The sequence below is a fragment of the Anguilla anguilla genome, chromosome 7 (genome assembly GCF_013347855.1).
Source record: "Anguilla anguilla isolate fAngAng1 chromosome 7, fAngAng1.pri, whole genome shotgun sequence".
Classification (NCBI taxonomy): domain Eukaryota; kingdom Metazoa; phylum Chordata; class Actinopteri; order Anguilliformes; family Anguillidae; genus Anguilla; species Anguilla anguilla.
In genome coordinates, this window is record NC_049207.1 from 369,329 (window position 1) to 383,757 (window position 14,429).

The window sequence follows — 14,429 nt, forward strand, 5'->3', positions numbered from 1 at the left end:
AAGTGTACCTAAGGAATACTTTATGAACTTTTTGGTAGGGGCAAACTCTTAATTTCTTTTTACTGTTTTGTGATTTGACCTTATTTAAACTACTGTATGTTCTGCATTGTTGGGTTGGTCTGCATTCCTTGATGCTGCATGTTCTGCGTTGTTGGGTTTGCCTTCAGCTCTCAATGCTGCATTTTCTAGCCTCTGTCTCAATTTTCTTCCTAATCTGAGGTTTCTTTGGTGTAGTGAAGTATTTCTTATGAGATACATTTTCCAACATGTCTTGAGATTTGAAGAATATTTTGAATGTGATAGTGCTGAACTGTCTGAACAGTTTGATTAACACCATGTCCAGGGCTGGAAACAGTTTGATTAACACCGTGTCCAGGGCTGGAAACAGTTTGATTAACACCGTGTCCAGGGCTGGAAACAGTTTGATTAACACCGTGTCCAGGGCTGGAAACAGTTTGATTAACACCGTGTCCAGGGCTGGAAACAGTTTGATTAACACCGTGTCCAGGGCTGGAAACAGTTTGATTAACACCGTGTCCAGGGCTGGAAACAGTTTGATTAACACCGTGTCCAGGGCTGGAAACAGTTTGATTAACACCGTGTCCAGGGCTGGAAACAGTTTGATTAACACCGTGTCCAGGGCTGGAAAACAGTTTGATTAACACCGTGTCCAGGGCTGGAAACAGTTTGATTAACACCGTGTCCAGGGCTGGAAACAGTTTGATTAACACCGTGTCCAGGGCTGGAAACAGTTTGATTAACACCGTGTCCAGGGCTGGAAACAGTTTGATTAACACCGTGTCCAGGGCTGGAAACAGTTTGATTAACACCGTGTCCAGGGCTGGAAACAGTTTGATTAACACCGTGTCCAGGGCTGGAAACAGTTTGATTAACACCGTGTCCAGGGCTGGAAACAGTTTGATTAACACCGTGTCCAGGGCTGGAAACAGTTTGATTAACACCGTGTCCAGGGCTGGAAACAGTTTGATTAACACCGTGTCCAGGGCTGGAAACAGTTTTGATTAACACCGTGTCCAGGGCTGGAAACAGTTTGATTAACACCGTGTCCAGGGCTGGAAACAGTTTGATTAACACCGTGTCCAGGGCTGGAAACAGTTTGATTAACACCGTGTCCAGGGCTGGAAACAGTTTGATTAACACCGTGTCCAGGGCTGGAAACAGTTTGATTAACACCGTGTCCAGGGCTGGAAACAGTTTTGATTAACACCGTGTCCAGGGCTGGAAACAGTTTGATTAACACCGTGTCCAGGGCTGGAAACAGTTTGATTAACACCGTGTCCAGGGCTGGAAACAGTTTGATTAACACCGTGTCCAGGGCTGGAAACAGTTTGATTAACACCGTGTCCAGGGCTGGAAACAGTTTGATTAACACCGTGTCCAGGGCTGGAAACAGTTTGATTAACACCGTGTCCAGGGCTGGAAACAGTTTGATTAACACCGTGTCCAGGGCTGGAAACAGTTTGATTAACACCGTGTCCAGGGCTGGAAACAGTTTGATTAACACCGTGTCTAGGGCTGAAATTACAGAGCAGCTATGAATAAACACTGCATGCATTTCGTCTCCCACTTTATCATGAAATATATATACAAATAAGATAATGTTAAAAATATCCATCAATGTTATTAAGAGATCACTTAAATGATACAAACTATGTCAAAATGCAATAGTATTAGGAGAGGCTCATTGAGGTTTCCTTAAGTGTTTATAGTCTAATTTCTCAATGTCAAAAACTAGGGGGCATAAATGGTAATAAACAAAAGGTGAGTTAGGGAGCATTTTTTCACATGGAGTATTTACTGTGTGGAATAGTTTGCCAGGTCATGTAGTAGAGGCAGAAAATCTGGGAGTTTTCAAGACCAGGCTTGATATGGTGCTCGATAGGTGGTAGATGTAGGTAAACCGAGCACTGGCATGTTGTACAGCTCTCTGTGTTTATAGATTAATAACAGTGTTGTACAGCTCTCTGTGTTTATAGATTAATAACAGTGTTGTACAGCTCTCTGTGTTTATAGATTAATAACAGTGTTGTACAGCTCTCTGTGTTTATAGATTAATAACAGTGTTGTACAGCTCTCTGTGTTTATAGATTAATAACAGTGTTGTACAGTTCTCTGTGTTTATAGATTAATAACAGTGTTGTACAGTTCTCTGTGTTTATAGATTAATAACAGTGTTGTACAGTTCTCTGTGTGCGGAGACTCAGTAGCTTATAATGTCTCAAATAGAGCCACCTCCTTCATTATTCACAATAGGCAAACAGTGCTAAATGCCTGTTGGGAAACAAATATAATCAAATTTAACCATCGTGGACAGCAGGTTTGCTCAGCAAGTTTGCTCAGTTTACTCACTGAGGTCCTTTCTTGTTAAACTGGTTCGATCCAACATAAAGACTTGATTGGGATGGCAGATATGCCATCCTGCCAAGTTACGGCTTGGTGGGGCGGCATGCCCTATACCTATACAGCACTAAGTGTTTAGCAATTTTCAGTGTTCCCTACTGAAACAACCACAATGACCACAGACTCTGAGCCCTTGAAAACATTAAATTCTGTACCTTCTGACACGTCCAAACAATAAAGCCCCAAACTAAGGGGATTTTGCATTTTTTCCTTTTTTCTTCTTCTTTTTCTTTTTCCTGCCTGATTACATCATCTCAAATGCCCCAAGCCCACAAAGAATATGTCTCTCCATTGGACATTTAGGTACATCAGCTAATAAAAACATTGGGTACAGACACAAAATGGACATATATGCAAGTGCAAGCACATTTAAAACAGCAATAGTTTGTAGTCCTGACATCTACTTCCCTTGTAGCTCACTGGAAGTGCATTTTCCTTTGGAACTTTTAATTTTTTTATTTTAAAACATGCGAATGAGCGATTTGCTCATTAAATATGCGCTAATTAGCATATAAGGTATTCAATATTTAAGCTCAACAGATAAAATCTGAACTTTTTTTAAAAATGTGATCAATAACTCAATAGTTAGGGCTTGTCAGAGGCTTTTGTCAAAATTCCAAAAAACAATATGTACATGCTGAGAAAAACGTTTTTTAACCTATTTTTACTGAAAAATGCCACATGAAATGAAGACGACAAAACATATCAATAAAAGCCTCTGACATGCCCTTGCTATAACATTTAAGAAGCAGTATGTAAAATTATGTAGCTGTATCTATTGTTAAAGTTGAGACAAACTGAATAACCTAGGGGCAATATACAGTTTTTCGTTTTTACAGGCATTTAATCATAAAAGATGCTATCATAAGCTTATTTATGCTTCGTGTTCTTGGCGATGGCATTATATTATCATCTAAATTAACTATTTATAACGATTATTTACCTGTAGTTTGTTCGTTTTATGAAACTATAGAAGTTATAGAAGCAAAATATAAAAAAATATCAAAATTGACATATGGAATCAAAATCATTGTTTTTCATGGTGGTGCCTCCCCTTAAAATAAATAATGATTGTAAAATAAATATTGTACATACATACATTAATGGGAGACCTAGAGTTTGCCAGTTTGAATGAATGACTTATAGACAGTACTCTGCATGTGTGAGTAACTTGCCATTTTATTGTAGATTGAAAACAGGTTTTTCATCAGATAAATTTCATATCAGGTACTATTAATTGAAAGTGAAAGTGAGGACCTAACCAGCCAGCCAGCTCATCTGCTGTTCATTTGAAGAGAAACACTGACCACAGAGGGATCAGCTGATAGGGACCTGAGGAGAAAAGGGTCAAACTAACCACCATAGCAAGGTACAATTTACAATTTATATTATTACTTTTAAATCTCAAGTTTCTCAGAGAAATTGCAGGTGGATATCTAACAGCAGTAAGATTATGTTACAATTGTATAGCTTGCTACCCAGTGACAGTCGGTTGTGAACTTCTTCATTGTTGTGAACTGCTGTCATTGTTTTAATAAAAAGAAAATAGCAATCAGATTCCCACCTGGCAGTCAAACTACTTCTGGAAGAAAATCGCTCAATCTACAGTGAGTACATTATTTTTTTTAAACTCACCTAGACATATACCTGGGTGTGTATCTGTTACACTACTGATTTCAGTCTACTTACTTGTAATAATGATTGATAAGATTACTCTGCTGTGCAGCTGGACACACAGTGAGCTTTGTACCAACAGTACTGGCACAAACACTGTACTTAAAGAAGTGTATGTCTCTTTAAACTTTTAAAACTTTTTATCTGTACCCTTTCTTCTGTTGTTGTTTCACGGAGCCATTTTCGTCAGTAAAAATGTATTTGAATCTTCTTGATCACACGTGGTAATGACTGTAAGCCCAGATTTTGTCTTTAATTAAACAATTAAGTGGTCATTCCTCATACTTTGTTTTAGCAGAACTCATTCCCATCACTAAATCAAATTAAACGGTTTGCAAATATTCAGGTGAAATACTCAGTGTAGTAATTATGTTAGACAAAGATTACTTGATATAATACATTTCTGCAGGGCTAGAAACCTACATTTTGAAATTCTGCCTAACAACACGGGTACTTGCTTATGATTGGTGAATGAGGATTAACCACTAACTGAACAGACAGAGATATGCAACAGTGTTTCCTGTGGAACTGATCTCTTGGTGTGGTGGTGGGTGTCCGAAGGGGGGGAGGGGGGGTGTTTGTCTGAGCCGAAGCGAAACCTGTTCCAGTTGAGCTACGTAGCCTACGTGCCTACCCTTTTTTATTTATCTAGAGCTGCTGTTATAATGGTACAATACATCTGATTAAAATGGTGACCCGGAGAAACCCGTCGGATGTCGCGGCCGAAAATTGTTGGCAAATCGCCAAAACAGCACAAGTTTAAAAAAAAGTTTTTTGAGGGCATTTAAAATGTTTGAGTGATTCAACTACTTCCATTTCCATACTACAACATGGTCATTTTTTTCCATGAAAACGAAAGGGAAAGGGTTTATTTCTAAGGTTTTGTGAATGTAGTGCGCTAGCAAAACTGAGTTAGGCTACAGTTGCTACAGCTGAGGGCTGCATTCTAATGACGATTATGATGATAACGAGAGGAGCAGTCTCACAAGCTGCTGCAGTGTCCAGAAATGAATACAGATAACACTAGCTAATAAAAAAGACATTAATCAAGCATCTAAGTTAGTTAGGACATTTTTGTATCATGCTTCTCAGTAGAATTAGAATGTAACAGAAGAGAATCTTTAAAGCCATTTTTCTCACTTTTTCCTTTTTTTACATGGACAATGCATGTAAACTCTGTCATTGAGTGTGAGAGAGACAGAGAGAGAGGGCTTTTAATGTGGACCCAGCTCAAATTATACTGTTAAATAAAAAGATAAAACATTCTAAGTACTGTTTTGTCCATGGTAAATTGAGTTAATTTAGCAGAAGAATGTCCTTTTTAAAGTGCAATATGTAACTTTTTTTGAGTATCAGTTTTGGTTATATAGTCCTCTATTCTTGAAGATAGAACTTCTAGATGGACAATGTGCTCTTTTAATTGTTCTCACCCCACTATAACTCAAAATACAGGCCTATTTTGCTTCAATATTTACAAACAATACAAGGGTTAACAAACCTTTTATGGTTTTAATGTACACCTAAAACTACTTTACTACTTTTTATCTCTTGAAAACTGCTATTCCTTGTATCAAGAGCTCGTCAGAGCTAAAAGATAGATATTTAAATATTTAAAAAAAAACCTTTAAGAAGACTCAAGAGGTTATGTTTTCATAGTCTTAAACTTTTTCGCCTCTGCTACAACCCCCCCCCCCCCCCCCCCTTCGGACACCCACCACCACACCAAGAGATCAATTCCACAGGAAACACTGATTACACAAGAATTCATTTTTAAAACTACAGCTAATGTTAGCATGTAACAATAAGGGCAAACTAACTGCAATTATATTTTGCCCCTGAGGGTCAGAAAAAACCACAAAAAAAGAAAACTCTGGTCATCAAGAAGGTGGCCAAATTAGCTAACTGGCTAGGTTGCTAGCCGAGTGCTTAACAGAGGAATAAAAGTGGAAACCCCCCAAATCTCCCCTGTCCTCTAACAGCTACAAAGATTTTCACCTTAGGTGCAAATCCGTCTTATTTATAATATATTTTTCAAACTAGTATTAAATACACACTTCAAAGCACAAAGCAATCCTGTAACAAACTTTTCTGAACACTACCAGATTCCTCCTTCACTCTTTCCACCACAAACAGGAAGTGCGTGTCAGACACAAGTAATTGAGCAAAAAGAGCAGCAATTCAACCAAGAGTACTTCATCATACAATATTGCATATGCATTGTGCTTCACCATAGTTTATTGCAGTTTACTTATATCATGGGATGAAGCACAGAGTCTATCCACCACTCTCATCCCCGACCATGGGAAAAGGGACAAGAGTAGTGTTAACAGTGAACTCAGCTAAACTTACAGCTGTACCAACGAACACCATGAGAGGGCTACAACAAGCTACAGCAACATTTTTCACGATCATTGGCTTTTCAATGGGAAACAATAATTTTACACATTGCTCTGTGCCTTTTGGGTGCAGTGTCATCAATGTAAAATGGTTTTATTCAGCCATTTCAACAATGGTACAGTATGTCCTATTGGCATGGCTTTATGATGTGGTTACTCCATACAACATATCCTTGTAATGTAACATGATATACTGTACCTGAGCTGATACTTTTGGATTTGGAGATATACTCAAGTAAACACGTTTTTAGTACGCAAAAAAGGGCTAACCAACTAATCTCCATCGTATCCAGGCCTAATCCTAAAGCCTAGTCATTTTTAAAGATCTGACCTGAACCCCCAAAAACCAGTGTGGTAAGATCTACCCAGCGGGGAGAAATATCAGGAGAAATCCAACTATAGAGAGGTAGCCCATCCTCTTCTGGCTGATGCACTGGATGTAGTTACAGTAGCTAGCCAGCTGCCTTAATGAAAAGCCTGTGATATAGCTGAGTTGCCAACCAGTTATCAATGAATTGTGTGGTTACCACAGCATCTTTTGGTTTAAGTGTACAGATCTAGTCCTGAGTTTTAACATGGGGTGAGGTCAGGGGTGATATAATGAATAGTAGTCAGATACCTAGTTTTTAGATTGCCACCTTAGGAAACCGGCAAACTTACTCTGTGTGTAATGTTATGTTCCTCACTGTTTATTTGTCTCCCTTTCCCTTTACAAAGGCCATGGGAATGCCTTTGGGACGATTAGGACCACACTAGAGGTCTCTCAATGTATACAATGTTGTAGAATTCTTTCCCTGGAAAGTTTTATTACTTTATTGCCTGTGGGAGACCCACTGCATGACTAAATGATGCTGCACAAGGACCATATTCCTTTGATTTTGAGTTTGAATGCAATCTGTAATATTTAATTTAAATCAATGAGTGAATATTTTAATGTCTGTTTAGATCAGGGTTCTTGAGGCCTGATCATTGGAATGTACAACATGGTACGATTTGGAGTCGTTACATGGAAAATATTTCACTAGAAGGTGGAGATTGCAACTGGCTGGCAGGCCGGCCCGAGGCATAAGCGAACTAAGCGGCTGCTTAGGGTCCCCATGGCCACCAGGGGGCCCCCATGTGGTATTCAAACCCCCCCGGTCGACAGATTCAAATTGATAATTTCATAGTGTTTAGCCCTGCTTAAAACAACAAAAGGTAACTTTAATACATAAATCTGATCCTGCTGTCACACCTCTGCCTTTCCACATCTCAGCCAATCAGCCATGCTGCCCCATCTATCTCTCTCTCAACAAGTCCACCTCCCTTCAAACAACACAAAATGTGTACTTTTCTTTACTCAAGTCAGTCTCCAGTATTTGGGTACTTAACCTGAGCCACTTAACGGTTGTGTGGTAGAGATTAGGGGGTGTATCTAGGTAGCTGTTTCGTAGTTGCCTTAGTTAATGCACTTGTGTCTTAACTACTGCTTGTATTTTTTGCATAGACTGCATTGTTGCTGTTCTTGTTTGTGTTAGTGTTAATCAGATTAACCTACAGGGTCCTAGTTAAACTGTGCAGTTGTTCCCTGCACTTGGAACAGTAGTTCTCTCTAGGGTTTTCGACACACTTGTTCCTGGTTATGGTTATACACTTTGTTGTACGTCGCTCTGGATAAGAGCGTCTGCCAAATGCCTGTAATGTAATGTATCTGTGTGGTAGAGATTGGGGGGTGTATCTGTTTACGGCTGTGTGGTAGAGATTGGGGGGTGTATCTGCTTACGGCTGTACGGTAGAGATTGGGGGGTGTATCTGCTTACGGCTGTGTGGTAGAGATTGGGGGGTGTATCTGTTTTCGGCTGTGTGGTAGAGATTGGGGGGTGTATCTGCTTACGGCTGTGTGGTAGAGATTGGGGGGTGTATCTGCTTATGGCTGTGTGGTAGAGATTGTGGGGTGTATCTGCTTATGGCTGTGTGGTAGAGATTGGGGGGTGTATCTGTTTTCGGCTGTGTGGTAGAGATTGGGGGGTGTATCTGTTTACGGCTGTGTGGTAGAGATTGGGGGGTGTATCTGCTTACGGCTGTGTGGTAGAGCCCAATGATTGGGTAATGGGCCGCAGCTGTAGTGTTTACAATACTTCACAGCTGTGACCATACCTCTGTGTGGGGCCACACAATTTTAAATTCCGTAGACATGCACTTAGTATTTTCTGACCTCATGTTTTGAGTATGAAAAGGGGGTCTACAAACTCCATGTCATGATGACAATTAATAATGGGCTGTTGGTTCATAATTAACCTGATGTCCTTATCATTGTATTTGTGCAGTAAAGCGTCATGGGAAACGCAAAAAGTATCCTGAGGCAGCATGGATACATCCCGCTTGAAGAAATTGAGCAGGGAGCTTTTGGTAAGACTCTGCGGGTCAAGAAAGAGAAAGATGGAAAGGAATACATAATAAAAGGGCTCCATAAATCAGTAAGTGACTCAGACCTGTGTCAGCGCTCTCAGACTTGTCTCATACCTATCACATGCCTGTCTCAGACCTGTCTCAGACTTGTCTCATACCTATCACATACCTGTCTCAGACTTGTCTCATACCTATCACATACGTGTCTCAAACCTGTCTCAGACTTGTCTCATACCTATCACATACCTGTGTCATATCTGTCTCAGACTTGTCTCATACCTATCACATACCTGTGTCATCTCTGTCTCAGACTTGTCTTATACCTATCACATACCTGTGTCATCTCTGTCTCAGACTTGTCTCATACCAGTCTCCTGGGGCCTAATTTTAAAAACGTTACTTATGTTGGTTTCAAGCCTGACTATCTGCATCTTATGCACTTGTGATATATAAACATGAAATGAATTTCAATTTGAACTTACATGAACATGCTTTACAATTACTCTGTCTCGTGAATGCAGCCAATAACAGTCATTTCCCTCTAAATAAGGTTGCATTTCATCATTTTGATTATAGCAAGCATGGGCCACAAAAGGAAGGCCAACTTCACAGAGGATGAAATGTCTGAATTCCAATCCGAGCTGGGATTAATCACGATTCTTGCAAGGCCTGAGCCATAGTTGGAGTCGGATGTGTATCCGGAAGCCAAGTAGCAGTCGTTGTAGTCGGAGGGTGGGGGCGGGGGGAACCGAGCGCAGGTTGCCCTGAAACTGAAACTTACTGTTTTTGGTGTTGTATCGCGGTAAAATGGCGCAGGAGCATTGTTGTAAAGATGCAGGAGTGAAGAAGTGGAAACAATGAATTCACCATTCAGTAGGAGTTTAGTTAAGAACACTGGAGGGAAGGAGTTAACCCACCATTCAGTGTGACTTTCAGGAATCAAAGCAAAGGTGAATCAGGCTCTAAACCAATGGTGGCTTCACACCTGCTTAACTTTGTGTATTAACACAAAGGCAGATCCACTCACTGCATAACTTTGCTTTTGCTGCAGTAGAGGCAAGTAGATAAACCAGACAAGCTGGAATAAGTAAAGATGCAAAAGAAAACAAAGCAATAAAGTGACGATGAATTTCCTAAAATGCAACTGACTGATAGCACTCCTGCTCCAAGTCTCCAATGATGCTGAGTTGTGAGTACACAATGAGACACGGGCGTCTGGGGAGAACTGGCCAATGGCAATCCCAGCCTGGAGTTTGTATGGCCAGTTGTGGAGTTGTGGAGTCTGTGTGGTGTTTGCATGTTCTCCCCGTGTCCACGTGGGTTTCCTCCCACAGTCCAAAGACATGCAGATAGGCTGATTGGAGACTGTAAATTGCCCATTGGTATGAGTGCATTCCTGCCTCTCACCCAATGCACGCTGGGATAGGCTCCAGCACCCCCCACGACCCTGCCCAGCATAAGTGGGTATAGATAATGGATGGACCCTGCCCAGGATAAGTGGGTATAGATAATGGATGGATCCTGCCCAGGATAAGTGGGTATAGATAATGGATGGACCCTGCCCAGGATAAGCGGGTATAGATAATGGATGGATGGGTGGACTCAGGGGAGGGACCTATGCTTAGGAGTCCAGCCTATCTTGCAGCAGCTTTAAGATCACACTGTACACATTCAGTTAAAATATGCAATGCGTTTCTTTGACTACAGATATTGCTATGCAATAGCCAGCAGTTGTATCCATAAAAAAATCACATCCATACCAGATAGTCTGATCTTTTTATTATTCTTGTGCATTCCTGCCTCTCACCCAATGCACGCTGGGATAGGCTCCAGCACCCCCCACGACCCTGCCCAGCATAAGTGGGTATAGATAATGGATGGACCCTGCCCAGTATAAGTGGGTATAGATAATGGATGGACCCTGCCCAGGATAAGTGGGTATAGATAATGGATGGATCCTGCCCAGGATAAGTGGGTATAGATAATGGATGGACCCTGCCCAGGATAAGCGGGTATAGATAATGAATGGATGGGTGGACTCAGGGGAGGGACCTATGCTTAGGAGTCCAGCCTATCTTGCAGCAGCTTTAAGATCACACTGTACACATTCAGCTAAAATATGCAATGCGTTTCTTTGACTACAGATATTGCTATGCAATAGCCAGCAGTTGTATCCAGAAAAAAACCACATCCATACCAGATAGTCTGATCTTTTTATTATTCTTGCATTCCTCATGCCTAAAATGTACTTGCTGTTAAATGTTCTTAAAAGCACATTTTACTTTGGGGATTTGCATGCAGTCCTGAAATGTGCAGTACCTCCACATGTCCAGCAGGTAGTAAGTTTACATCAAGTGTAAACTTTCCATTGTGATACGATCATATCCATGACAAAGTGGATTTTTTTTATTTTATTTTTTAAGACTGTTTTATAAATGAGGCCACTGGTTTTTTTTTTTTGTTGGACAAAATCTGTCACACTGACATGATTAAAACAAGTTTAAAATCTGAATTAAGTCTGACATCAAACCTACTCCAGAATACCTCAGGTTTAACCAAAATAGTCTAATTAATACGTGGATAAAAATGTTTATTTCACTGCTCACAGCCTTATGTTTTCGCTTTTCAGGATTCTGTGATGCATGAAGTGACTGTGCTGCAAGGTTTAAAACACCCATTCATTGTTCAGTACCTGGAGCATTTTGAAGGTAGTATAACAATAAAACAATTCACAGAATTTATCATTAATAATCAAACATTAATTTAATTATCACCCACATTATTGTGCACTTTTAAATCAATCATTAAAAATCCAAGTGAGCCAGTACCTGTGGTAGCTATACATGCCAAACCAAAACACCCCCACCTTCATGTTTCACAGATGAGGGAGGCTTGGATCTTGGGCCTCTAGTGGCGCAGCCTGTAGAGCGCTAACCACATGCTCAGTGCGAACTGTGACGTTGGCGGTTTGAATCCAACCGCTGACTTTTGTCACATTTCTCTCCCTCTCTCTTCTCCTAATTCTTCCTGTCTTTCTACATTGTTCTATCAAATAAAGGAACCCCCCCCCCCCCCAAAAAAAAAAAAAAATGTATTCACAACACATTTTTCCAGTACTGCAGGTACTTTTTTTTGTTTGTTTGTTTTTGCGGCTAACTAGTGGTTTGCATCTCGCACTATAGCCTCTGTAGTTTTTTGTATGAAGCTTTCTGCAGAATCAATACCTGCCTGCTGAAGAGTGTTTCTGATGATGGACAGGTGTTTAGGGGTTTTCCTTCATTATGGTGAGAATTTGTTAGTCATGAACTTTAGAGGTCTTCCTTGGCTAACCAGGCTCTTTCTGATTTCTGAGCTCACCAGGGCTCTCTTTCTTAATGTTCCAAAACGTTCATTTTGGTTTGCCAAGGTTTGACCAAATAGTGGCTTCCTAGATATTTTATAAAACACACAATTTGACCAGGAGTGCCCATGCTTTTGCATACCACTATATAGTTGTCGCTTTGATATAATTTACAGATCATTTTCGCACCTTTTAGGCTTAAAGCATTCTTTATGGACAATATTACATTACATTACATTATAGGCATTTAGCAGACGCTCTTATCCAGAGCGACGTACAAGTGCATCTATACTATATATATATCATGATATTGTGGTAAAACCATAACCCAGACACAGAATGCCAATAAAATTAAATTACTGCTAGCCAGAGACTGTCATACAGTAATAAACAACACCATAAGAGTGGAACACCCAGCCATCACAGAAAAATAGGTCATTTTGTCTTTGATTTTGTCAGAACATGACAGCTGCAGTTCATTTGACTGGTTATATAACTGGGAGACCACATATATTTATTTCTTTAAAACAATTATACTTTGTCAAATTTTACTGTGTTATGTATCCTAAGAAATATTAATCCTACTGAGGAAACCAATCAAGTAACAGGAAAATTATTTTCTCTTTACAGATGATATGAATGTGAACATAGTGATGGAGTATTGTGAGGGTGGGAATCTTTCTCAGGAAATTATAAAGCAGAAAGATACTGGTGAATATTTCCCAGAAGATCAGGTAAGCGAGTTCAGCGACATGTTTATTTTGTTAAAGATGTAGTAGTAGTTTTCCCCCTTTTCTCCCTGTTCCCTGAGGGAATGCCCAGTCCAGCTCACACTGCAGAGCTGCTGCTACCCTTCACTGGATTCAGGAGTGCACAGACGAGCAAGAGCTCTCCTCTGCAGCACATGATGTCAACCACTGATTCTTATTCAGTGATACCAAAGCCATATTAGCATCACCCTGCAAGGCTACCAGCCATGTGGCACTAGCACACTGGAACAGTGCCTTAGCAGATACCAGACCATGGGGCCCATCCACACACTGGAACAGAGCCTTAACAGATACCAGACCATGGGGCCCGTCCACACACTGGAACAGAACCTTAACAGATACCAGACCATGGGGCCCGTCCACACACTGGAACTGAGCCTTAACAGATACCAGACTGTGGGGCCCATCCACACACTGGAACAGTGCCTTAACAGATACCAGACCATGGGGCCCATCCACACACTGGAACAGTGCCTTAACAGATACCAGACCATGGGGCCCATCCACACACTGTAATAGAGCCTTAACAGATACCAGACCATGGGGCCCATCCACACACTGAAACAGAGCCTTAACAGATACCAGACCATGGGGCCCATCCACACACTGTAATAGAGCCATAACAGATACCAGACCATGGGGCCCATCCACACACTGTAATAGAGCCTTAACAGATACCAGATAGTGGTGCCCATCTATGCACTTGAAGCCTTTACAGTATGCGTCCCCCAGCAGCCCTTACATATGTCATATTTAGCTCCTGTATGAACCCTGTTCCTTCTGGGGTTCATTATTAACATACATGAAATGTTTGTTTTTTGCACAGATCCTGGCCTGGTTTGTGGAGATTTGCTTGGCTGTGGAGTATGTGCATGAGAAGAAAATTCTGCACAGAGACATCAAGCCAGAGGTACAGGCTGCAGGTTGATAGGTTGCTATGATACCACAGTGTAAGCACTCATAGGTTTCTATGATACCACAATGTGAACAATGATAGGTTGCTGTGGTAAAAGCAGTGGTCTGAGGAAGATTAGTTGCACATTAACTGTTTTGCACAGATTCCAGTGTATATAGGATCAGGTTTGTGCTCAATTCAGAATTTTGGAATTTTAATTCATTCGATTCATGAGCTGGAATTGGAACTGAATTGACCACACCCCCACAGGAAGTATAATTAGAAATAGAATTTGAATCACAGGAAGCAGAATTCAGTTCAGTCCAATTCAAAGAAATTCCACTCAATCATAAAACATTCTGGGCTCTGTTTTTCGGTTGGTGCATGGCGTGTTAAGTAGGCAGTATACTTCATAAGAAGTCTAACTTTTTGAGAAAAACGAAGCAATGAGAACAACTGAAGGACAAAAAGACACGGTGTTGTGTGTTTGTACGGTGCAGTGTGCGACGGCCTCCAGGGAGAACTTTTGGAAAACTTCTTGTTCT

The 14,429-nt window shown here is 40.8% G+C and overlaps 1 protein-coding gene across 2 annotated transcripts in view; it reads left to right on the top strand.

Annotated features, from left to right (window-relative positions):
• Window positions 1-14,429, top strand: part of LOC118231069 (serine/threonine-protein kinase Nek4-like) — a 56,609-nt gene that overhangs the window by 28,154 nt on the left and 14,026 nt on the right. The window contains exons 1-5 of one of the 2 annotated variants that reach the window (XM_035424523.1): window positions 3,627-3,790; window positions 8,798-8,947; window positions 11,509-11,587; window positions 12,850-12,953; window positions 13,816-13,899. The exons of the other annotated variant lie outside the window; for it this stretch is intronic. Of the exons in view, the coding sequence (XP_035280414.1) occupies window positions 8,807-8,947; window positions 11,509-11,587; window positions 12,850-12,953; window positions 13,816-13,899 (408 nt within the window). The 5' untranslated portion in view covers window positions 3,627-3,790; window positions 8,798-8,806. Of the gene's footprint in view, window positions 1-3,626; window positions 3,791-8,797; window positions 8,948-11,508; window positions 11,588-12,849; window positions 12,954-13,815; window positions 13,900-14,429 lie in introns of those variants that run through there. 2 annotated transcript variants of the gene reach the window in all.